This window comes from Zeus faber (genome assembly GCF_960531495.2).
Source record: "Zeus faber genome assembly, chromosome: 14".
Classification (NCBI taxonomy): domain Eukaryota; kingdom Metazoa; phylum Chordata; class Actinopteri; order Zeiformes; family Zeidae; genus Zeus; species Zeus faber.
Window position 1 is genome coordinate 4198009 of NC_137200.1, and position 26052 is coordinate 4224060.

At 41.8% G+C, this 26052-nt stretch overlaps 1 protein-coding gene across 1 annotated transcript in view; it reads left to right on the forward strand.

Annotated features, from left to right (window-relative positions):
- Positions 1-26052, forward strand: part of septin8a (septin 8a) — a 40908-nt gene that overhangs the window by 6660 nt on the left and 8196 nt on the right. The window contains exons 2-5 of the mRNA XM_080013831.1: positions 9994-10108; positions 10419-10614; positions 13961-14147; positions 23582-23743. Of these exons, the coding sequence (XP_079869957.1) occupies positions 9994-10108; positions 10419-10614; positions 13961-14147; positions 23582-23743 (660 nt within the window). The remainder of the gene's footprint in view (positions 1-9993; positions 10109-10418; positions 10615-13960; positions 14148-23581; positions 23744-26052) is intronic.

The following is a 26052-nucleotide window of genomic DNA, read 5'->3' on the forward strand; positions in this document are numbered from 1 at the left end:
CAACTCGCCACACAAAGGCGAGGCCCGCCATACCGCTCCCGGCCAGTGTCAACCCACGTAGCCGAGCGCGCTTGGCTCAGGACACGTGGAAGAACTATGAAATGAATAAGATTAAGATATTCGTCCAAGAAGCATTTTTGCTATTATCAGAGGAGACATTTCTCTCTCTCTCTCTCTCTCTCTCTCTCTCTCTCTCTCTCTCTCTCTCTCTCTCCGTCTCTCTCTCTCTCCCTCTCTGTCTCTCTCTCTCACAGGCTTCATCGCCTGACTCGAAATATGTGCGAAGGGGGCGGGGCCAGCTCCCTCTGCCTGGCTCTCTCACACGCACTAGGAGATGAGGGCGCAGATATAACCCTCCTCTCCATGCGTAATGTGCTGAAAATAAATCAGTGTTAATTCTGCTCTTAGTTTGTCTGCGTCGGCAAATATACTTCCTTTACGTACTTTGGGTTGCCGGTTGCGTCCAGTTTAAAACCAAAATAATCCCATATAGCAGGGGTGCCCAATAGGTCGACAGGCACTACCATCGCGATCGACCGGTTGGTCGCGATGGCAGTGCGGGTAGATAGCGTGCCAATCAAATAAATTATTTTAGATGTTAGCCTATCACCTATCCTCCATTTGGCATTTGCCACTTGATTGACGTACAGGGCGGCCAGTCTAATGTTGCTTAAAACTTTGTTCATTGGGTTACTATCACAACTACTTAGATCTCCTCTCTTCTAACACACGGGTCACCACGAAGAAAGAAAACACGTGAGCTACTGCAAAACTTTAGCAAGCTAAGTGACCAAGTTAGCCTTCCAATTTATACTACTTCTACGAAAGGAGGGATATAAAAAATGAGTGGGGGAGCTGGACCAAGTAAGAAACAAAAAGCTTACCACTTCCATGAGGAAAGGGAGGAGGACTTTTTTTCCCACCATGTTATACTCAAAGTGTGTTTGTCTGATCTGTCAATCTACTGTTGCTATTCCGAAAAAGGGAAATGTGGAAAGGCACTTTCGAACTGTTCATAAAAAATACGACACTGATGTCCCTACGAAAATCGAGCTGAGAAAGAGAAAGGTGACTGAACTGAAATCGCAGTTAATCGGACAGCAGTCACAGCTGAATCCAAAAGCAAAGGCAGCCACCGAAGCATCATTCTGGGTGAGTCCTGCCATCATTAAGCGTAAGAAGTCATTCCAAGATGGAGAGATGGTAAAAGAGGCCTTTGTTGAGGCAGCTGACTTGTTATTTAAGGACTTAAATAAACCAGAAATATTATCTTCAATCAAAGCTCTCCAGCTATCAAGAAGTACAGTTACACGGTGCTGTGAAGTAATGGGCGATGATTTGACACAGCAGCTTTGGAAGGACAGCGTAGACTGTGAGTGTTTCTCATTGCAAGTAGACGAGTCTACGGACATAAGTGATACAGCACAGTTGTGCATTTTTATTCGGATGGTGTTTACAGATATGACTGCAAAAGAGGAGCTGTTAACAATGCTGCCAATGAAAGAACACACGCAGGGAGAGGACATTTTTCAATCTTTCAAAAACTTTATCGACATAACCCAGCTCCCATTGTGTAAATTGATGTCAATCACCATGGACGGTGCGCCCGCAACGGTGGGCCACTTGAATGGATTTATCACGAAGTGCAGGGAGGATGATGCTTTCCTCGACTTCTTTAACTACCACTGCATAATACACCAACAAGCATTATCTGCAAAAATGCTAAACATGAAAGAGATAACGGATGTGGCAACGAAAATCGCCTGTTCTGTTCGAGCGAGATCTCTTCAAAGACGGCTGTTCCGAGCACATCTGGAGGAGGCTGACTGCAACTACTCTGACCTCTTGCTACACACTGACATGAGATGGCTTAGTAGGGGCAAATTCCTGCAGAGAGTACTGAACTGATCATGTTGACCACAAAGCAGTGGTCAACATGATCATTTCAGTTAATGCCTTCAAACGAAGAATTGAAAACTGTCTGTCAGACTTTGACAAACAGTTTCAAGACTTTGCTCTACTTGAGCCAATCGCTACATGTATGTGCTACCCATTTAGAGAAGATGTTGAGGTTGATTTACTGGCATCAAAAATTGCAACACTGTTTCACCTGAACTCGTCTGCAGTGGAGGATGAGATGTTGACACTACAGGCTGACATTGAGCTGAAGGCCAGGGCTCATGGACAGTTTTGGAACTTACTCACGGAGGAAAAGTACCCAAACATGAGGGAATGTACTACCTCCTTGACTGCATTATTCGGCTCTACTTATATATGCGAGTCAGCCTTTTCCCACATGAAGATTATAAAGTCCAAATACCGTTCCACCATGACGGATGATCATTTGGAAGCCTGCCTGAGAAACAACCTTGTGGATACAACAGGTCAAAAAGCAGGCATCCCAGAGATCTCTGGATGCCCTGAACACACCAGCATGATTTTGCACCAAATCCAGACTGCAAAGAATGAGAAGTGTGATCTCCATGTAATTTTCCTTGACCTTGCCACCGCAAGGATCTGTCCCCCACAGTTCACTCTGAGCAGCCTAAGACTTCTTCAGGATACCAGAGACCATCACAATCATTGTCAAGGCCTATTTCCAAAACCTACAGCTCTGTTTCACCACGCCAGACTTTACCACCACATTGCACCGCATGGAGATTGGCATAATGGCAGGGTGTACCATCTCCCCATTGGCCTTTATTATGGCTATGGAAGTCATCATAAGGACCTCCAAGTGGGTAGTGGGTGGCTACCGGCTGAAGTCTGGAGTTGTCTACCACCCATCAGGGCTTACATGGATGACATGCAACTATGTCAACAGCACCAGGCGCCTTCTAGGGAAGCACCAAGTGAACATCACTGGGGCCAGAATGAAATTCAAGCCATCCAAATGAAGAAGCATCTCTATAATCAAAGGCAAACTGACAGAACAAATGTTCTTACGATAAAGATAAAGGCCTATCCCAACTGTGTCAGCCAATAAAAAGTCTACGATGATGGTAAGACCCAAAACTGGAGGACACTGATCAGGCACACAAGCCTTTGGTAATTGGGCCCAGGACCAGGGTGGCTGTATGCCTGTTGCTCGTTAAACCAATCAACGAGCAACAGGTAAAACCCCCATACCCCCACACACACAGGAGATGAGCCCTTGTCATGACATGTTTTATATCTGCTCCAGACTTGTTCTACCTTGCCTACTCCAGCTGCCTCTCTCTAGCCTCACAGAGGGGTTCAAATGCACTAAAGTGATACTAGAGATTACCCTGGCAGAGTCTAGGGCAGGGGTCTCAAACTCAACTTACCTGGGGGCCACTGGAGGTCTGGGTGAGGCTGGGCCACATCAAGTATTCCACAAAAAAAGGGTTTCAAGTATTCAAAAAAAAAAAAGAACAACTGATCCAATCTTCTCAATCTTTATTCATAACAGTTCAGAACATGAACTGTTCTTCAGAACATAGGCTTCTCTTACCTACTCCTTGCTGCCAGAGACCTGGCAGTGCTTCCTCTTACACAGCTGAGCCACATTTGGCTTGAGGGAGGAAGCAATTGAGACCCTCAGTATAGCTTGAAGATGCTCATCAGTAAGTTTGGACCTGTACTTTGACTTATTAAAGTTCATGGTGGAGAAGAGCTTTTCACACAGATATGTCCATGTTACTCGACCTGTCTTAATTCTTAACATCAAGTGCTTTGTCTAATGTTTTATATCTTTTATTTTCTTGCTCTTTTTGATTAAATTGTTCTTGGTAAATTTGTTTTCTTTTGCGATCACACATCTGTCCTTTTTCCTTCTCTTTATTTCTCTTGTAATAATAATTTATAACTTCTTCTTTATAATATTAAGGTTCTAACCACCATTTGGCTTTTGTCCTTGCCGCCCATCTCATGCTATTTGCTATCCATGTAATTCTTTTCTCTTTCCTATTGCAACACTATGCTGTCTTTATTAGGTCGCTGATTGCTCTTGTTGAGTCTGCCCACTTCCTGAGTCCTCTGTACCTTGACAGGATATATTTTCCTTCCACTTGGTGTCACTCCGGAATCACGTTTCAACCAAGTGACTAACGTTGCTAATTCGCGTTGGCTAACTTGTCAACAAACACCACTGGAAGCTGTCACGAGCCTGAGCTATGGTAGCCCATAAGTGATAAAAATAAATTAAACGCCCAGGGCAACGACTCGTAAAAAGGTGCATGTGAGAAAAACGCGCGGGCCGCACTAACACTAAACTTTGATGTCAAGTAGGGGACCACAAAATATTGTCGCGCGGGCCGCGAGTTTGAGACCCATGGTCTAGGGACACTGTAATCCGAGCTGCTGCCCCAAGCCTGGCAGCAGGAAAGAAGTGGACTGCTAAGAATGTGCCACAGCAGGCAAAATCTGCTCTCCACCATGGCGACATTGTGAGGCAAGTCCAAAATGGAAGATGTGGCTTGAGGCTTGGCGAAAAACGACCTTGCTGGAACAAGGTATCCTCAGAAGAGCAGCGAAAGTTTGTTCATGGCGGAAGTCCCCCAACAGGAGGAGTCAAATAGGTGTCGCCAAGGCTGTGTCGCAAGCTAAATAGGGCCAGTGGATGAGATGGGAAAGTGTAGAAAAACGGATTATCAGCTGGTAGGACAAGCAGCATAGGTGACCTAATTTGAACAATCTTAGATCCTCCTTTATAGTAGGCTTGGGCCGATTTACGATTTAATAGTCTATCAGTGATCGACCCCGTCATCATCGATCGCTGAGAGGGAGAGGGGGGAAGAGGGAGGGAAAGAGGGGGTGGAGGGGCGGAGGGTCTCACCCTCTCCGCTCAGACCTGCCCAGTAACCACTGGTGATCGGGTCTCAATTTCCCTCTACAGTCCCGTACAGACTTTGAGATGCAGGTGCTCAAAACAAAAAGAAAAGGCACAAAGACCCCCAGCTCTGGTTCAAGGCATTTTGTGGCTCTGGGCAAATGGAGCAGGCCAGCGGCAAGTGCGCTGTGCACACATCGCAGGTGCGCCGAGGTGCAGAAGTTGCTCCTCATGAATAAATCTTGCCCACACAATCCACTATCTCGACACCCATTCATTAAAATAATAATAATAATAATGATAATAATAATAATAATAATAAAAACAGTGCGCCTGAAAAGCAGGGCACCGTGGTGCAGAGGGACAGGTGCTCGGACACCCCCCCCCCCCCCACACACACACACCTGTCGCTCAATATGCCAATCTTGTGATTATAATATTGCAATATATAATATAATATAATCCCCCGATAAAATTGTATATCGCCAATCGCTGGGGGGCAGCGATTGGAATTTAGCACGATTGCCCAAGCCTACTTTCTACCTCTATAAATCTTAACTAATGGCTGGGCGAAGGTCCATCATGCGCCCTGTGTTCAACACGAGCAACAATTGGACACATCCTCACTGGGTGTAAAGTGAGGCTCTCCCAAGGACAGTACACCTGGAGACACAATCAAGTGCTCAAATGCCTGGCAAAGTAGGAGAACAACCAATAATTCCTTGCCGCCCAGAACAACCAACCCAGGTTAGCCAATTGCCTTTGTGCGGGAAGGGGAACATAAGACAACAGAATATTCTACCAACGACCAGGTTTGGACAGCTGGAGGCAGCTCGGGACTGGCAGATGCTGGTGGACGTGGGCCAATGGCTTACGGTTCCATCAGAAATGGACATCACCAACTTGAGGCCTGGTCCTGTGGTCCAACACTCAGCACATGGTGTATTTTGTGGAACTTACCAGTCCCTGAGGAGGATGCTATCCATGAAGTCTTCGAGAGAAAGAAACTGCGATACATAGAGCTTGCAGCACAGGTAGAACAGCGGGGCTGGAGAGCAAAGGTCTGCCCATTAGAAGTTGGATGTCGGGGCTTCATGGCAACATCAACTGTAAGGCTGCTGCCCTCAACAGCCTTACAGTTGACCTGGGGATCAGCGGACAAACCCGACACCAGACCATCAAGGAAGCATCAGGTATGGTAGAGCAGTGTAGCCAGTGGCTCTCGCTGAAGAGGAAGGACCCCAGCTGGTCTCCCAAATAAGTCGGTTACACAGATGCAGAGGGGGGTGGTCCTGGGATGCCAGAATACACCGCTGAGCCTCCTGGAGATGTGGGCCCAGTCAGTGAAACGCTGGTGAAAGTAGGAGTCCACTTAACAACCCCAATTTCACATCTGCCCAGCCTTTATCAACATTGGAGTAGGGTAGGTCAGTGCTTAAACCTTCCATCACCACCAGGAGCATGGGAGAATAAGCACTTTGGATTTTTAACATCACGTCCTGTGTATTTGAAAACATATATTCTCACAATGTGTTAATTCAAAATCCCTAGTTAAAGAATTAAACTTGCATTCATCATACTGAACTAAGTTTAAGTACTTAAACTCTAGTTTTTCAAAGAAAACTCCTCACTATATGCTATTTTTTAAGTCATATTCCCTTAACATCATTCATTTAGACATTTCCTTATGTTGCACATCACCTCAGACACCTGGACACAGACACTAGTTGTGAGCGAATGGAATGTTTCTCAGTACACGACCCGCATTTCTTCTGCATTTCCTTTCACTCCCATGATACGCTGGTTTCTGAGCTGTGGAGGGATTACCAAGAAGCCTTTCACTCCCCTCATACAGTATGTAACTGTTCTAACCAACACTGCTTGATCATAATATCCACATTAGTGGTGATTGTTTTTCAGGTATTTATTGTGTGGAAATATCTTATGAATGCACACATAGTGGTCGAGGTCGGAAAAATGTTTGTTTGTTTTTTGTCAATATCATCCACCCCTCTTGCCCTTGGACTACTTCATACTATATACATATTTGTATATACAGTATTTGTGTGCATAGTCATGCAGAGAACACGCAAACACAAGGACAGGCAGAGTCAGCCATAGGGATCTTGGTTCAGCGGCAGTTTGTGTCCACGTCTGCAGTTCTGTCTGATCCTTAAAGATAACATGGCCAGACAGGCTGGGTCTGCACAGCCTTTTGGAGCCCTGCTCACTCATAGGCCTGCCTGTCTGTTCTGACTCTTCACACACACACACACACACACACACACACACACACAGATGCGTTTCTGCCTCCTTGCTGCATGCACAGCTTTCATTGTTTGTAATTGGGAAACTGGGATATTGTGTTTGAATGTTAAAGGTAGATCCATGGAGATCAGGGTCAAATAACTTGAATGACTCCAAGTTCCCCCTTTTCCCCAAATCTTCAGGGGCGTATTGAACTGCACAAGTAGTATCGCAAATGCCGACCAGAAGGTTACTGGTTCCAATTCCCATATTAGTTGGTGAAATTTAGATGTGGACTTAAAATCTGGAAATCAGAAATCTGGGATCTTAACTCTTCTTGCAATTATGACTTTGCATGTGCCCTAACTACCCAAGGTTTAGACCCCATCTGCTCTGCTGGTTTCAACAGTAACACACTGGGTTACACTGGGCAGCAGCCAGCATGTGTAAATATGGAATGTGAATGACTGTGAAGGATGATGAAGTAAGCGTGCATGCTGGCTAAGTAAGTCTTCTTTGTTTTAAAGAAAAGCTTTAATGAATTAGGAAGGATGTTGGTGAGGAATCTAGAAGGGAAAGCAAGTGTTCCTTCCATTCTCCACATCCACGGTCCACCTGAGGCTTCATTGTAAAGTATTCGGGGTACCAAATTTATCCAGTTATGTCAAAGTTGTAGGTCAAGGTGGGCTTTTGGCTTAAGTTTTTGCCAATAACCTGCTAGTTATGCTTAGACAGGTGAGCTACACATGAACCTTTACAATGGACTGTGTGTTGATATGTAGGTTGATTTGGCCAAAAGTGGCAGGTATATAACTAATATTAGCTTAATTGTATTGATATCAGCACATAAAATAGATTGTAGCTTAAATTTGCTCAACCTTGCCTATTTTTAGGCTAGTTGAGCAAAAAGGGATTGGAGTTTTTTTAGATTTATTGATTGATAGTTATTTGCAATTTAGGTCCAATTTAATAAATTCAAGTTTTTTTTATTCTAGTCTTTGATCTTTTATTTGTTCCTCTGGTGACTTTTTTTTGTATTTTATTGGTGGAATGGAGTGGAATTGGGCTTGCTCACAACTCTAGGTCCACTCAGCACTGCGTTGCTCTCAGGCTGCCTGTGTTTAGTGACATCAGCCTCCAAGTATGCAGCACTCTTACTGGGAATGACTGAACCAGACATCCTACAGTGGCCCTATTTCTCCATTTCTCTCAAGGTGCTCCCTCCTCCTCTCCCTTTTCATACTTCTGCCCCTAATACCCCTTTCCCAAAAACACAAAAAACCCACCAACATCCGCCTACATCTGGATATTGTCTTTAGTGGGAAAGGTTACAATCGGCATTCATTCCCGGGACAAATGACTCTGCAGTTGTCATGGGTATTTATCGGCGCCAGTTCCAATCGGCAGTAATGGAAACTTGACACCCGGGTCGACATGCCAATTTTCTTGCCTTTTCCATCGCGGTGCTATGACGCATGTTGAAGTTCCTGATGTTTGCGCGTAAATAGACAGGAATGTCTGTGTATCATTCGATCATTTCATATCCGATTAAGAATCCAAAATCAAAAGCAGAAGTTATTGACTTTTTTTCCCACATGCGGGACCATGAAATATTTTGAGTGTTCTCCAAACGTTTGGCGAACCCCACGCTCCCTGCTGGGCTCCGAGCCACCCCAACACCGCCCCAAGCCGGCCTCCGAACTCGAAGAGCGACTCTGCTCCGCCACCGAAGGACCCGGCCCAATGTGCCGAGAGCCTGCCTGCTCAGCAGCCGGCTACCCAGCAGCACGCTGCTGGTGTTTGCATGGATACTCCATGCTGCTTTCTACTGTTTTTTTCACAATCGCACTGGAAACATGACACGCCCCTTTTCCGGTGTGTTTGTGATGTCGAACGTGACTCACCAGGAAAAAAATAAATAATGGTATACTCATCTACTTCTACTACTAAAGAGAAAGGAGTCAATCGCTGATTTCTAGTGGATTTTACCTGCGTTTAAAAAAATACAGCAGGTGATGTCTGGATCATTCACAGCGAGCGAGTGGGCATGTTCGTGTCGATGACTCTACTATCACGCACCACTTAGTTACCTTCTTGTGGATCTTCGTGCATGAAGCGTAGCTGCTGCATACTCCTTTCAGCTTTCTTTATTATTACTTTGCACCCTCTCAACGCAAAAAAAAGCCCAATTACTGACAAGTCGTAGCCTCATCCGCCATCTTTGGTGTGCTGTAAAACTGCAGCGTCATTGCATCACGTCCTGCCTCCTGCATGCTCTACCCAGGCCCCACCCCTCGTCTAAACAAATTATTACCGGATTATTTCCAGGTAGTGTAAACGTGTCTGACCCGGGCAATCTCCTGTTGTGTGTTGCATGTGTGAAATGGCAACTCTGGACAATGTCCAGATAAGATCATTGAAATAAACCCTCTGAAAATTATTTTGTAATAATTTTTAAATGGCAAAGCTAACAACACTTATAGTATACATTTTTAAAATAATGATTTGTTTCCAACAAAAGTCACTATATATTAATCATGTAGTTTGACCATAAAAGGCGTTTACATTTTAGTTTGTAGGATTAACTATTACAGGCTGGAGCAATTATATTTAAAAATTTAGCGATCTACACGAATAAAATAAAAGTAGTGAACACACAAAGTAAAATCCAATCTTTTCTCAGTGTGAAAATATCCTCTGGCGTCGTCTTGTGAAGGATTAATCTGGAAGCCCTTTCTCCCTCCAGGCCCTCATTACTTAACTCACGTTAGGCAGATGGGGTCTACATCTGCTGGATGTGTGAGAGCACTTTGATGTTCATTTGCATAGGAATGCCAAAGCTTCCGCATCTTTCTATTGAATTTTGAATTGGCACGTAGCATGCAGACATATTATTGCAGGTTAATTTGTTCTTTAACACATTAAACGGTTGTCTGTTTCATTGATTCACCCAGAATGAAGAGAAGCGTAACCTCAACTTGGGCGGCCATGTTGGATTTGACAGCCTGCCTGATCAGCTGGTCAGTAAATCGGTCACACAGGGTTTCTGCTTTAATATCCTCTGCGTAGGTAAGTGCCGTGAAAAAAAACGAAGCTTTTTTTTTTTTTTTTTACACAAATGTGTGTGTTTGAATGTTGCTTGTATAGCCAATTAATTTCAGTATTTCATTTTAATTCCCTTGAAAGTCAATTTGATGTATTTTCAGTCCTCAGAGCTCCTTGATTAACCCACACAGCAAATGCACAAACAAGTCCCCCATGGTTTTTCAGCATCAAACACATTTGTCTAGAAATTGATGAATTACACCCATGTGACTTCTGGCTGTCTTTCTCCCTGTCTTTCCCTACACTACCCTACCCTACTCTAACCTACCCGTAGGAGAAACGGGTATCGGCAAATCAACATTAATGAACACACTCTTTAACACCATGTTCGAGAACGAGGAGGCAAGCCACTACCAGAACAGCGTCTACCTGCGGCCGCGAACTTACGACCTGCAGGAGAGCAACGTCCGCCTTAAACTGACCATCGTCGACACGGTGGGCTTCGGGGACCAAATCAACAAAGAGGACAGGTGAGGCCAATGGATTGATTGCACATACAAAATATAAAGCCACGCTACTCAAAGTCCGTACTTCAGTCCAGATCCGGACGACAATACAACAACACCACACAACAACAATACCGTACATGTATTGGGTATTTAAACGACATCCCTCAGATTGGACCAGATGCTACGACATGTGGTTCTGTAAGCCCTCCCTCTCCTCTCACTCAACGTCCACTGATACCGAGCGCAGTGAGCAGTACTTTATTATCCACCCAGGTGTAACGCTGCATTTTGATTTAAGATGGGAAGTGGGAGATTTATAATAAAGCACCAAATTGTGACAGTAATGTTAACATATAAAACTTGAGGTGCACAGATCAATTGGCCGGTTTTCAGTTTGATCGACCATGACCGTTGACCGGCCGATCAGTGTCAGATATATTTTCAAATTCTGTGCCGGTCGAACTTACACGCCTGATACTGTGCTCATGTACTGTACTTGTAAAAATACTCCAGTACTCAAACCCCATACAACGTAATGTAGTTGTGTAGTTGACGCTCAAAAAAAGGGAGCGAAAGAAAGAAAATGTCGGCTGTCTGGAGGTTCTTCAAGGTAAATTAATAAGATTAGATCAATAATTTATCTATCGCTTGACAATATTCTAACATTATGCAGACTGCATAGCTATCACTGTCACAGCGGAGCTCTACTGGTGATTAAAAGTTTGACTATTTTTTGAGACTTGACGAGTCACTTCGTAAAACGAGTCGTTGGATTTGATTCACGGTGAAGGAAGGAGGACTTCCAGTGAACGAAAGTGAGAAGAATCGGCCATTTATTTCATTTATTTATTTTTTTGTATTGATTGCAATTTATTCTCGAATGGCAATTACCATATAAATATAATACAAATGTAAATTTGCACTTAAAAGTGAAAGAGACTTTCATTTGAAGTTTGAACTGGACATTTCCATGTTAGTTATATTTTGGGTCCTACTAAAACTCAGTGAGAGTTACAGGTTGTACATTATACTGAAACTTTGTGACCATCACATATTCACTTTTACTCAGTGAAAATCACTGACTGTTCCATGTTGTATTCTATTTTATTGGAACTCAGGGACAGTTTCATGTTCTATTATTGTTCCACAGTGAATAATAAACAATAATAAACAGTGTCTAAATCGGCGATCTCACTATTGTGGTAACTGAAAATTGCAGTGGTAGTTTGTATGTGCAGCTGGTATATCACGTGAGGGTGATCAGATCACGGGATGTATTTGTCGTTGACGTACAGCAGATCAGAAATCTAGTCGGTAATCATGTTCGGTAACTTTACGAGGTGATGCATTTCAAGGGATATATATCTGAATTAGATAAATTACTATATTTTCTTAGCCGTAGTAGGTAGTACGGTGTGAATGACTGATTGTGTCATTTAGCTGCAGTAACAAACACCACAAAGACTCCTTGTTACACTATTGTGGTACTCAGAATATTTTCCCATGGTTGGCAGGTCTGCCATATTACTTTCAAATTCCATGATTGCTCCGATAAATGCTTAACAATCGTTTCAGGACAGGCGGTTTTGCCCAACTCTGGTGGGCAAAAGGCATTATTAGTTCTTATTCAATCCCCAGCCACTTACTGGAAATTATCAGGCAACCTGGCCACCAGTTTTCCTTAACAAGCCCTCTGCAGTTGAGTTGTACGGATGAAAACAACAGACAAAAGCCAAGACATCAGTGCAGAAGGATGTCGATGATGTAGATGGAAATAGTTGAATGCTTGGTTTGAACTTGAGCTCTATGGAGTCAGGACTGATTACTCTCTTTTGTCCAGCTTGTAGGGGGGAGGGCTCACTCTCTCACTCTCTCACGCCCTCCGATCCCTGCTCATCCCCAGAGCAAGGCCAAGCAGGCCATGTTTTTCATTATGCTGAAGGACAAACTCTGCTACCAAGTGTGGATTCATCCTGAATGGCCTCCGAAAGGTCACAGCAGAGGCATTCCTTGGCCAAAGATTGCACATGGGTGCTAAGGGAAGGACTGGACAACTGTAAACATGAAGACAGAAATGTGGTAGCAGTAAGGAGCTCTTAACTTATGGTTTGCCACTCTAAGCTGTGATGTGCTTTACAAGAAATCTATCCAAAAATAGTTACAAAATAAATGTTATATACGGTGTATATATATGGTTGAGATGTCATTTTTTTGCGTTGTGTAGGCTCTCTTTTTTAGGTCTCTTTTTAGTGAGTCAGAGCTACCTAGATTTAGAGTTCACGGTGGAACATCTCTCAGGACTTTATTCAGGAATTCAGAATTTTATATATTTTCTTTATATATTACTTTATTTTTTCAATGAAAGGCTTTACAGGGAAAAAATTCTGTGTTCAAACGTATTGCTGAAGTAATTCTATCTCGCTGTGATCAAATGGAACAAGTTGACAGTCTGAAATGTTGTTTTATGTGAGCAGCTGTCTGCCTTTGGAATGCAGGTTGCACATAGTGTCGAAACGTCCCAGCTCTCTGGGTAGTTCACTTAAAAGAGTATGTTGAAAAAGTCTCTCCACAAAAATCGAAACACACAGATCCAGAATTGGACTGAAATTTGAGCCTCACTTTTAACCCACATACTTTGCTGGAAAGGAAGTCTTGGGAAAGTTTTGCATTTTTTATAGATTCCTAATGTACGTGATTTGATTTGTCAGTGACACTGTCTGCCACAAAGGCCATTAGCAGCACAGCTTCAGAAAAGAACATACTAAACTGTTTAGAGTGACTTTGTTACTGAATATAAATGTTAGACTGTATAACAGTGATCTTCAACCTTATTCTTATTAAGGACCCTCAATTTGTTATGTGTTTTCCCACTGAGAAGATTTCCATTGTTAAATATGATTTAGTCTATACCACCATACCTGTCTATACTATATTTTTGGAGATAATAGTGAAACTATGATCAAAACAGTCAGTATTATATATTCTCCAATGGTGCTAACGTCTTGTAAATCAAATAATGGTGACGTTTCACTGTTAATCATTTTGCTGTTGACCCCCGGGACTAACTTGAAGAACCCCTGGGGGTCCCCGCATCCCACGTTTAGAACCACTGTTGCAAAATGTGCTATAATAAGCTATCTTGCTTTGAAATCAAAGCAATCAGAATCTGCTATTTTAAATCATATCTCTCAGTCTTTCTGTTTCTCTGATTTCACTCCTCACTGCCAAGAATTTTGCATGGGCTACAAGGAGGCGAAAAAATAGTCCAAAATAGTTGGGTCAATTCATGTAAATATAGTTTAACTTGATTTTCGGCTTGAAACATACTGTGTTCTCCTACTTACGCACCTCCTGACTCTCTCCTCAGCTACAAGCCCATCGTCGACTACATCGATACCCAATTTGAGAACTATCTCCAGGAGGAGCTGAAAATCAAGCGCTCCCTGTTTAACTACCACGACACCCGGATCCACATCTGCCTCTACTTTATAGCTCCCACGGGACACTCGCTCAAGTCCTTGGACCTGGTGACCATGAAAAAACTAGACAGCAAGGTAGGTTTATACACACAATAGTAACTCCACTCAAGCATAGATATTCTGAAAATTAAATTCCTTGCACCCCCTTTTTGCGTTGTCTGAGACTGACTTTTAATGCCGCTGGAATTCTACCTCTCCTTTCACTGCCACTGGTGTGTGTTACGCTCGGGCCTTGAGGTCCTTGATCTTTTTGCCAGGGTGTGGACTCCTGTTTGTCCCAAAATAATAAAAGGAGACAATAAACAGCAAAAAATAGAAGAATACTGGAATGTGCCAGCTTCCATTTCCCTGTGTTGGGTTTCAGGTGCAACCCAATCGACACTCAAATTGTATTGGCTGTTCTCCTGAATAGGCGTTGAAAGTTTACTTTTTGGGGAGACTGACTGACTTGTCATCAATATGGATGTGCAATGAATAAGAAATATTTATGATGCACGATAATCAAACGAAGAGATGTGTTTGTGTGAAGGCCATTTGAGTAGGAAGCAAACAGGTTGTTCAGGTCTCAGCAACTGACAAGGCTCTTTAAAGTTTTGAAACTAAATGATGGCAAAGCTGAAGGACATCAAGTGAAAGTTGAAGAAAGCAGAAATAATGGGTGTGTTGTCTGAGCACATAGGTGTCAAAAAGTGTTTCTGCTTCCTGCTTTTTTTTATTGACTGTGATGTGTGTGAAATGTCACTGCATTTCATCCGCTCTCCACTTGCCATCTATGAGCACTTAACAATGGCTTAATAGAGATAGCAAATAATAGTATAGTGCCCTATAGTGCATATAAACATGGATGCAGGTTTATTCAGCTATTTAGTCTCAACACTTCCAGGTCCACTCATCTAATCAGTTATTATTTTATTGTCTTGAGTTACGGCGTTGACAACCTGTTTTGTGGCATCAAGGGAACATTTTTCCAGGAAACTATTCACCACTCGCCACAAATCCGCTGTCTGAGCTGAACAGTGACAGCCCCAAGCCCTGTTTGTACCTGATGACACCATGATGACACATTCGGAACAAAACAGATGGTCAGAATGTGAAGGAAAACATGGTGCCTTCCCTCAGCCAACTATCAAAGCGTGACTGCCTACCTTTCCCAACTGTCTCCTGTTAGCAGCCAACATAACCGTTGTTGTTGCCATTCTCACCTATCTCCAAAGAGCACACTTCACTCTTTTATTTTACTGTTCTCTTTTTTGTCATTAAATCAATTCATTTTTTAAGGCCACCATTGAATTATTTTTTATTTTTCATTGCATTCGGTTACATGAATGTCATGATTAATGTAACAATACATGGATGTTAATTTTAAAGGTTTTAGTTCATCAGAAACGTCTGCTCTTATCTAGCCTCAGTGTGGTCAATGTGCGATAACTGTCATCTTACCCTTTGCATGGCTATTTCCTGTTTTGAACCATTATGTACTATGATTAAGTATTTTCATAGTAATGCATATACTGATGCAGTCCCTTTATTGCAGGATAATAAAGAACATTTTTCCATTCCCCTTGTATATTTCAAAACACTAGGCAATTCCCTCAGGCAATTATCCTGTTATGAAACAAAAGACACATTGTGTACTTCCGTCTCCATGTCTCACCATCGTTGTCTCCCCCTTTGGCAGGGATTCAGACTCTCTTACGTCCTACATTTTCTTTTTCTTCTTCTTCCTAAATCGTCTTTAATTGTCAAATATTGCATTATAATGACCATCGATAGATCTGATGTAATCTTGTGCTCTCGGCTTCAGCTTGGGAGCTGTAAAACACTTTGAATGCAGGGCTTTTATATCCTAAACAAACTGTAGCCTTGTGAACGCAACATAATGTGGTCATTTTTAGAGCGAGTGGGTGGCCGCAGTGAAAACCAAACTTGAACCTAACCTTAGCATGGCTACCGCAACACTCAACTACGTGAATGGCAATCTCTGTGTTACCTGAAAGCCGGCCAGTGTTGAATGCAGCGAGACCAAATGTGATACTGTTTTGTAATACAAGCTGGTTTAAAATCACTGCTTTTATTCATAGGTCGTACATCTAGCTTCCAAAGTCTGGGAGGCCCTTTGTACACCAAACTGTTGCATTGTTGTCTCAGCAGTGCACAAATTAGTCATCAATTCTAACGATGCTGTCCATAATTAAACCATGTAGATTAACATGGGAACCATTTTTATGTGCAAGTAGTGATCAAAATAGACACGTGGTTGTTAAACAATTTTCTCAGGCAGGCACTGGAACAAATTGCAAATAATACCTAATGTTTGTTGCTGAAGTTAATTAACTTATTTTGGAATTTAACACGTTGTGGATCTATTTTTTTTTTTTTTAATTTTTTTTCTGCTGGCCAAGGAACCCTGGACTATCTGCCAGTTCATCAGGAAACACATGGCTGTAGACTGGAAGCCTGCACATATTTCAGCCTGTGTATCCCTGACAGTGTATCTGTCACGGCTAGACAATGGTGTTTTTCTTCGAAACAGGGTACTCTCCACTCCTTCAATAGGGGGAATGAGGGTTTTCTAAGGGTGTTTAGTGAGGGAAGGGAATGAATGTTTCAGTGCAGTGTGGTGTGGTTGGCGGCTGGCGAGGTGGCTGGAGGCAGGAAGAGAGATAGGAGGCCAAGAAGGAGGTTTCTTTTGTTATGATTGTCAAGAAAAATACCAGTCTGCTTCACACGGAAAAGGAAATAATCACCAGACGTTCATCCTGCGATATCCCTCAGATTTGTGGAACACAGGATGCTTAAGAGCTAATATTTAACAGAAAAAGATTTTATGATGACGTTTGTTTGTATGTGTTGAGTGGTTTGCAAGGTTTTGTTTTTTTTCCAACTGGAGTTGTTTTCAGGTATTATATTTCAGCAAGAAGGTTCAAGCTTCATAATCCTTGCAAATAATTTTTTACAATAACACTTTGCATCAGACTGCTTTGAATACTGGATCCAAGTGCTGTAGGACACTACAATGACATGATTAAGCTTCAGTGCATAAAAAAAATATACATTTTTTTGATCCTTAACTGTCTAACTTGTTGTTTAACACCAGCAACCTGCTGGACCCAAGCAAACACTAAGAATCAGAAATACTGTTTGACTTTGCTCTTTGCATCTCCTTTCAAGTGTGCGCAACTCTAATACTATTAGAAGATTAAGACCCCTTGAACTGTGCCCCATACGGTTAAGGGTACTAAAGGACTAAGGAGATGTGTTTTGACTGGAAGAAGTTCCAATATTTTGACCTATACCTCCATTTATATGTGTATACCTCCTTTATTGCAAATATCAAATTGTCAAATTGTCAAAGTGTCAAAGAGACAGCTCTGCCTATATCTTCAATGAAGCTCTCAACTCCCAATTGCCCGTGGTTCGTGGGTTAGTTTTAAGCATTTCCCTGGCGTAAATACGTAAGTACGTGCTGAAATGTGATATTGGCCACCCTGCTGCCAAATAACGATCTAGAAAAGTCTGATGAGGCTGTAATTTGACCCCTTTCTCAGAGGTGCGGGGCAGGATTGATGAGTGAATCTGGGAATCCTCTTCGCTCTTTCAGTTAGTCCCATCGAACCCAGGGAGATGAACACGGAGAAATTAGTGTGTATATTTTTCCAGATTTGCTGCTGATTGGAAACTGAGCCCACTTTCTTTCAAAATTGCCGTTTGTCTTGAATGTATCTGTCTGGGGAATGACTGCACTGATTTACCACATCCACTGCCCATGGCCTCACTTGCCTCCTCAGTCATAATAAGTTTTATTTATTTGTCTACTGGATTAAGTTATCGTATTGTTACTGTTTATCAATGCGCTAAAAATATGTTTGCTACCCTTATTCTTTAAATGTGTAGTTGGCTCCTTATGTTGCATCTGGCATCAATTTGAGGGAATTATTCAGAGCTATATTGTGTACAAATTCTGCAGTGATGGGAGAGAGTTTGGAAGTGACCAAGATGTAGCGCTGTACAAGGGAGGGCTTTTGTCTGGAGGGAATGTCGACATAAATAATCACAGTAGGGTGCAGACAGGTGGGCAGATGGTATCTCACAGTTCCTTCACATATCACTGTAATTTCATCAGAATTTAATTTAAACATCACCTATTATGCAAATAGTTAATTAACTATAAGCATAATTAATATAGGTCCCAAAAACAATTTCTTGCTGAAAATACCACTCAGATTATGCATTCTAGCCATTCTAAAGTGCCTCTATACCAGGGGTAGGAAAACTTTTTGGCTCGAGGGCCACATTTAGTTTTTAAAACTGACCGGCAGGCCAGACCATTAGTAGATGAGGTGAAAAATGAGCAAGCATAAAGTGTAAAATCTATGTGAAATTGATTTCTTCTTATCCCATTTTTAAATGAATAAAATTCATTTTTAAATTAAAAATACAACCACTTACCATTGATGGATTTAATGAGAACAGTGTTGCTGGTCACCCTTTTTTGCCAGCGCATCAAAATCTGGTGCCATTTTTCGTTGTGGAAATTTGCAGGACAGCGCTCAGGTGTTGATCAGTAAGCTGGGCTCTGTGTCGGGTTTTGTTTATGTTCATCCCACGGAACGTCTGGTCGCACACGTAGGTAGAGCCAAATAACACCAGCATCTTCTGTGCCAACTGTGGGATGTTTGAAACCGCTGTCTCATTCAGCGAAGCATGAAACGTATCCAGTTTGACGGAGTTGAACTTCTCCTTTAGGACAGAGTCAGACTGGAGATCAATCAGCTCCGACTGTAATTAATGCGGTGCTGCCTCATAATCCAATGACAGGGGACATGACACCAGCTGAAGTGACTTCTCAAACCTTTCAAAATCAGAGAATTGACGACAGAATTCTCTGTGCAGGTCGAACAGCGATTAACTATTTGCTGGCGTGTTGGGGGGCTTCTTTCAGCGGAGCTAGCGTGGGGGAAATGCGCAAATGAATTGTTAGTCATTTGTTTAGAGAACAAAGTCAATTTTATCTTGAAGGCTTTCACATTTGAATACATGTCGTATACAAACTGATCTTTCCCTTGTTGCTTCACGTTCAGCTCAGAGTACTACAAATTTAAATATATTATAGGATTGTTGTGAATGTAAATGGCTTGCGGGCCCACCCCTGCTCTACACCATACTGTTCAAAAACTGGCTGTTTTTTGTGGGGGGAGCCACCATCCTGAGGCCCCTAGCTCTGTGAGCCAATGGGGTTTAAGCTTTTCTCCACATTCCGTTATATTAAGTCTGTAAACTTTCACTGATTTCATCTCATCAGTTCACCAAAATCTGTTTCTAAACAAATTTGAGGCAAGAAATGAGCAATCCAGTTGCTGACTCTTCACTTATATTAGATCTACAAGGACTCATTTAAAGGTTTTTCCCCACTTTTGTTGCCATTCTCCAAGCTTGTGGGAGACATGGACACAGCACCGGAACACTGCATGCAGGGATTTTTTTTTTTTTAAATGTAAACATTGGAATATAGATTAAAAAAATAATAAAATGAATATATCCACAATAAAAACACGATATTTTTATTGGTTTTGTTTGGAGAAACGCACCGCGGATTGCGCGCTACAGTCTATCTACTGCACACTTTTTTTTTTTTTTTTTTTTTTTGAAAGAAACACACAGCAGGATTATTATTATGTGAAGAATGTTTAAATGTAAGAATTATTATTCTTACATTTCCATCGTGCAGTTTCTTCACGGACAGCTGGTATTAATACCTCTTTATTTTAAGAGATTTCTTCGTTTGTTGAGTTACCCAGATGGGGGGCGGTTCCAATTCTACTGAAGCCCAACATGATGTAGTGTTGGGGTGCAAATGTGAACGGGTTTTAGGACATGCTTTCTGAACTGACAGCTCACAAAAAACTGACTGGCGGGTTGTCTTACTTCACAGTTTGTGTGTTAATAGGCCCATCATAGACACAATTGTATGTGCACAAGCACTAAAGAAGTGAGGTTTTCCTAAAAGGTCCCCTTTAATACACCTTTGATTTTAGTCCAGGAAAACAATGTAAATATAGCTGACAACCATTAACCATGATGTCAGGGCGGTTGTCAGCAATTCTGGGCTCCGTTAAAAAAAAAATATATATGATACTTGCGTTTTAAAAAGGAAATGTGTCATTAATTGTGTCACATTTTGTCATTGTTATCTACATTTCTGAGTACCAGATTTACTTTTCTGAGGTGATTTGATGACAGAAGTTAACTAACTAGATGTATTTACAGTACTTACTTCACACAACTGTCAGATCTCGACTCCTCCCAGGTCGCCTTCGAACGCAGTGAACCGTTTAATTAATGGTCACAGATTTTGTTAACTATTGTGTTTTTATTTTTTGTTTGTTTGTTTTTTTTCAAGTGATGCATCAGGCTGGCTTATGGAAACACCTCAATTGCCATATTGACATATTGGGCCCCTATGCGGCCTTGGGACTCCCTGACTCATTTCCACTTTTCATCACTTAATGACGGTTTGTAGGTCTCCATTGAAAAAATTACCATTTCACCAGCCGATTTCCGTGAACTCCCAAGCAAGAGAGTGGTTCATGTTTGGGCAGAATTAATCCGACAGCTTCTGGGACCCAAGAGCACCTGGTTGGGAAGAATTGGATATCAGCCAAACTAAACTAAGCCAGACCAGACAAAAATATAACGTATAATAATATAAGAATTTTGACAGATGCCTCCATCATTAATGCAGAGCTTCTCAATTAATTCTGTTACGCCCCCCCTCGGAAGAAGTTAACATTTCGCGCCCCCCCCAACTCTCTGCCGCGACTGCAACTCTCTTTATTTGTCTATAAAATTGTTATAAGTCACCTCTGCATAACATTGTATCCTTATTAACATTAAAGAAAAGAAAAAAGAAAGAAATATGGATCAACTTACAACAAAGACTAACTTTATTAACATTGTTTTTGAGTCTGTAACAGACAGAAAAGACTTAAAGTGCATACATTTCCCTGAAATTAAAAAAAAATCTCAATCCCTTATTTAAACTGTAAACATTTTTTGACCATTTGATACTGAAAAATAAATTCAATACAATCAATAAATGATAATAAATTCTAATTGATCAGCAGCATTAACTCAGGAGCACAAAATATAAAACACGTTGACCTATAAAACAAAAATGAATAAAACAATTTGTACTGATTTTTTTTTTTTTTATCAAAATGAGGAAGTCAGGATTAATGGCTACAATGAGCACGTTTTGCAGTGCACAGCTTTTCAAAGCGGGGTTTGAAGCATGATACTGCAACTCTCTGCAACTGCAGCTCCTGCTCAATGTTTAGCTGGGACCTGTACTTGGTGTTCAGTGCAGCAACAGCAGAGAAGCCAGTCTCACAAAGATAAGATGTTGCAAAAGGAAGAAGAATGCCCATGGCCCTCTGCCCTAAGAGTGGATACTGCCTCGCTACACTCAGTGTCTGTGATGTGAACCTCAGTCTCATTGTGGAGTCAGACGTCATATCAATGAACTGGTCCTCCTCTGCAGAGCTGAAACCAGTTGGATCTGGTGCATTGAAAGGATCTCTCGCCAGGTCATATTGGGAACTGTTTTCAGGGAAGTACTTTTTAAAGAATCCCATCAATGAGGAAATATGCTCCTTAATATATGGAATCACTGAGGTGGCATCATAGTCAGTAGTGTCAACAAATTCATGCAGGTTCTCGAATGAATCAGTATTTCCTTCATCAAGTCGCCTGCCCCACACTGCAAGCTTTCGAGTGAAAGAGCTGATTTTGTCTGTGACCTGAGGGAGGTGTTTATCTTTCCCTTGAAGCTGTAGATTTAGTTCATTTAGCTTTCCAAATATCAGTCACTCAGGTAGGCCAGTTTTGCCAGGAAGTTCTCATCACTACATTTTTCTGCGAGGTCATACTTGTGCTCCTGCTCCAAAAACATTCTTATCTGCTCTCTGAGCTCAAAGACTCGGGACAAGACTTTTCCTGGTGACAGCCACCTTGCTTCACTGTGAAACAGCACAGCTTGATGTTCAGCTCCCATCTCCCCACAGATAGCTGAGAAGACTCTTGTTTTTAGTGGTCTGGTCTTTATAAAATTAACTACACCTACAATGTCAGTCATAACCTCACTTCATTCAGGGGAAAGGTGCCTTGATGCCAGTGCTTCTCTGTGTATAACACAGTGTGTCTTCTTGATGAGTGCCCCAAGTCCTTTTCTCATCCCTGCCATTTCTCACTTTAGCCCATTCTCAGTCAGAAAGCAGTCCAGCATTTTGAACAGCTCTTCAGCTGTAGCTCTATCGCTGACATATTTACAAAAAAGTAGATCCTCACAAAGGGAGTTTGTCATGTCAAAACGTACATAAGCGATAAACAAACAGTCTTTGTTGCTGTCAGTTGCTTCATCGAACTGTAAGGCAAAACGTTTGTCTTTGAGTTTATCTACCAGCTGTTCTTTAAGATCGTTAGCAATGTCATTTATACGTCTGGCGACAGTGTCATTGGACAGAGGGATAGTTTTTATTTTTACAGCACTTGCGTCATCCAGCATGACAGAGACCATGTCTAATGCTGCAGGCGGTACCAGCTCCTCTGCTATGGAGTGGGGTTTTTTGCACTGAGCAATTTGGTACGCCACCTTACATGATGCTAACAGTGCTCGTTGGTTGACTGAAGTAGCATTCACAAAGCAGGACGATTGTTGGCAATATTCGGCACGTTTTCGCTGAAAAAACTCAAACGGCTTATCAGCGTGAGTGGGGTGTAATGTCTTTAAGTGACGCCTTAATTTATTTGGCTTCATGCTGTCTGCTGCCAACTTTTTTAGACACCGTAAACATACTGTTCTTTCCTCATCCCCCACTGTAGTCACAGTGAAGCCAAGCGCTACATACACTTCGTCATATTTCCTCGTCTTAGCTTTCGGGAGACTTACGTTTGTCTCATTATCTCCGTCTCTCTCCGCCTTTCTTTTCATCCCTGTTAAATATTTTCCATGGTGTCTCTTAAGGGTTTGTTATCTGCACTTCGTATCTCCTGCTCTCCAGCTGTGGTCTTGTTGGGTGCAAAAAAAACCCTACCTGCGGCAAAAAAAAGCATGTTCCCCGGGGTCACAGCGCCCCCCCTGGCACCGCACCGTGCCCCCCCAGGGGGGCGCGCCCCACTATTTGAGAAACACTGATCTAATGTGACTGCACCACTATGACTGCATACATTTTTGCAATAAGTTCACAACATTGAAACCAACCGTTAATCCCCTGATTGTTAATGGTATACTTTCAAAAGAAGAAATCATTTTATGGACACTATTAACCTGTTATATTGCTGATCTGTCTTCCATGCTGTCTATCTCTATCTTGTTTCTCCCCTTTCTCACTCTCAAGATTCAAGATTCAAGATTCAAGATTTTTATTTGTCACATACATATACATACTTTCATACATATATGCGGTGAAATGTAATGTAACTCTGCGCCTCCATTCTTTCTCCACCAACAGGTCAACATAATTCCCATCATCGCCAAAGCAGACACGATCTCCAAGAGCGAGCTCCACAAGTTCAAGATAAAGATCATGAGCGAGCTGGTGAGCAACGGCGTCCAGATCTACCAGTTCCCGACAGACGACGAGACGGTCACTGAGATCAATGCCTCCATGAACGTGAGTTTCGATGCGTTCTGCTGTCATAATCCCTCAAAGTTAGAACTCCCATGACAAAACCTTTGTCGTTTTTGATAAGACTGTCTTTCTGTCTGCGTCAGTACAAGCAGAGGATAAGCTTGTATCTTGCTATGAATATAGTCAATGGTTGAGTTGCTTCTTATTGTGCACATTAACATGGAAATGACAGCTCTTCTGGCGTCGTACTTTAATGATAAAATCAACACATTTTTGTCTGGCAAAGCCTTTGTACGGGTTGTAGAAACCATGCTAGCACATTACTGTTTGTATGGGTTGAAAATAAATACAATACAAGTTAGACTTAATTAGACTTAGTTAATATCCAGTGGTGGGAGACTCTAACCACAGATACAGGTTCAGGGATGGAGACAGAGACCTTCGAGCAGTGAGGTGCCGACATGAATACTCTCCCTGGCGGGTCGGCCCAATCAGTGCCAATGGGACTGATTGGGCCGACCCGGTACAACTGTGCCGACACATGACAAAGTCAGCACTGTCACCTGCAGACCATGGATTAACCACTCATTCTCGTCTGCCACACCAGTTATTTAAGAATGCACTCTGTATTAGATTAGTACAGTATGACAATATGTAACGCTTTCTTTGTGTTATTCTTACATGACAAGTGTATAAATGTCTGCTTGACATTGTTTAGTTTACCACATATGATGCTGAATTGTCTGTCAGTGTTTGTCAGCAAGCATGTGTTTACATGAACACAGTGGTCAGCTTTGGTCAGATGGCGCAGCAGGCGGTCTGCAATTTATATTTGCGTTCAAATTTTTGTTTGCTTGGTATATTCAGACTTAGACTTAAAACAAATTGATCACAGGGAGAAGATGACTTAAGAAGCTGCATTTACATGGAAATTGGAAATTATGGAAATATGGACACATGACCCACAAGAAGCCCATGTATTGAAATCTTCATGCAAGTGCTCTCCTTTGCAGCCTGTTCCTAAGGTCTGTTTTCACCTACCAAAAGTTAAGAATTGTGTTTATTTAGTAAATTCATAGAATTAAGGATAATCGTAATTTAAAGTGACTCTGATAGCAGTGGTCCTCGCATCACGTCAAGAGTTTCCCAGTCAACGACACAGAGGTTCAGGGCTCCAAATTCACTTTTTTCCACCATCCACCAATTTTAACCGTCCCCAATTGAATGTGAAGTGTCCCAAAATTTCCAGTTTCTTTACTCTATAGTTGTTAGTTCCATAATAAAAAACGCCATTAAATTTTTTTAGGGAATAACTTATTATAATTATTTTGCTCTATTCAAAGAAATATGATAAGAACTTTTTTTTTTTCTTTATTATTATTATTATTTTTTTTAGAGAAATTATTTTTAAAAGATAAATATAACAAGTCTATAACGTGACAACGAGGTACAAGTTTCTTTTTTTTCTTGGCCCTAGCAGTGAACAGCAGAATGCTGTCGTAAACATTCACAATAATTAAAAGTTTTAACATTAATGAAAACAATGTTCTTCTAGAGGTTGTGCACTTGTTCAAAAGTCTCTGAAATGTAACACATTCACGTCTCTACTTTCATAAAAATATTAGATATTATTGTACGGTGGTATCAGATATTTACTTGTGTTTTATATCAAATTATCAGATTTTAAATGAGAAAATAATAATAATATTAAAATAAATTATTTGTCATCTCTCAATACAATTTATAGCGGGCGTGTGTGCGAACTGGCTGTGGGAGAGTAGAGAAAATGAGCCGGGTGCAGCTGGTACCGGATAATAAATGGCTGTTTGGCGTCATTTTTGGTGTTAAATAAAGATTTATTTTTATTTTTTTGGCCTGGAGGGGGTTCTCGTTGGCCTGGCAGCCCGCCAGGCCTGTACAATTATAGGGGAAACACTGCCTTTTATACATAATTGGAACGCTTTCTGTTTGATTCCCCCCCTCAATCCCCAATCTCTCATTCTCTCCATGACACAGGAATTCATGGCCTTGATAACTATATGTATGTTTTATAGAAATCCCCCAATGAATTTCTACATATTTTTCCAGAGCTTGGGCCCCCTGCCTATAAAACGTGACTATAAAAGTGTTCAGAGTATCAAAGCTCACCCTCCTACAGTCACATTGAAACAGAATGGTTTTAGTCACGTTTATTTGTGTCGCATCACCTAACACGCACTCAGATCTTTACAAACTCATATTTATAACACAATGACACCTCCCTCAGCCCTCAGATGAGGAGGAGGAGAACATCAAAAACCAAAAAAACCCAAAGGTGATGTGGACGAAACCACAATGAGACAGAACAAGGG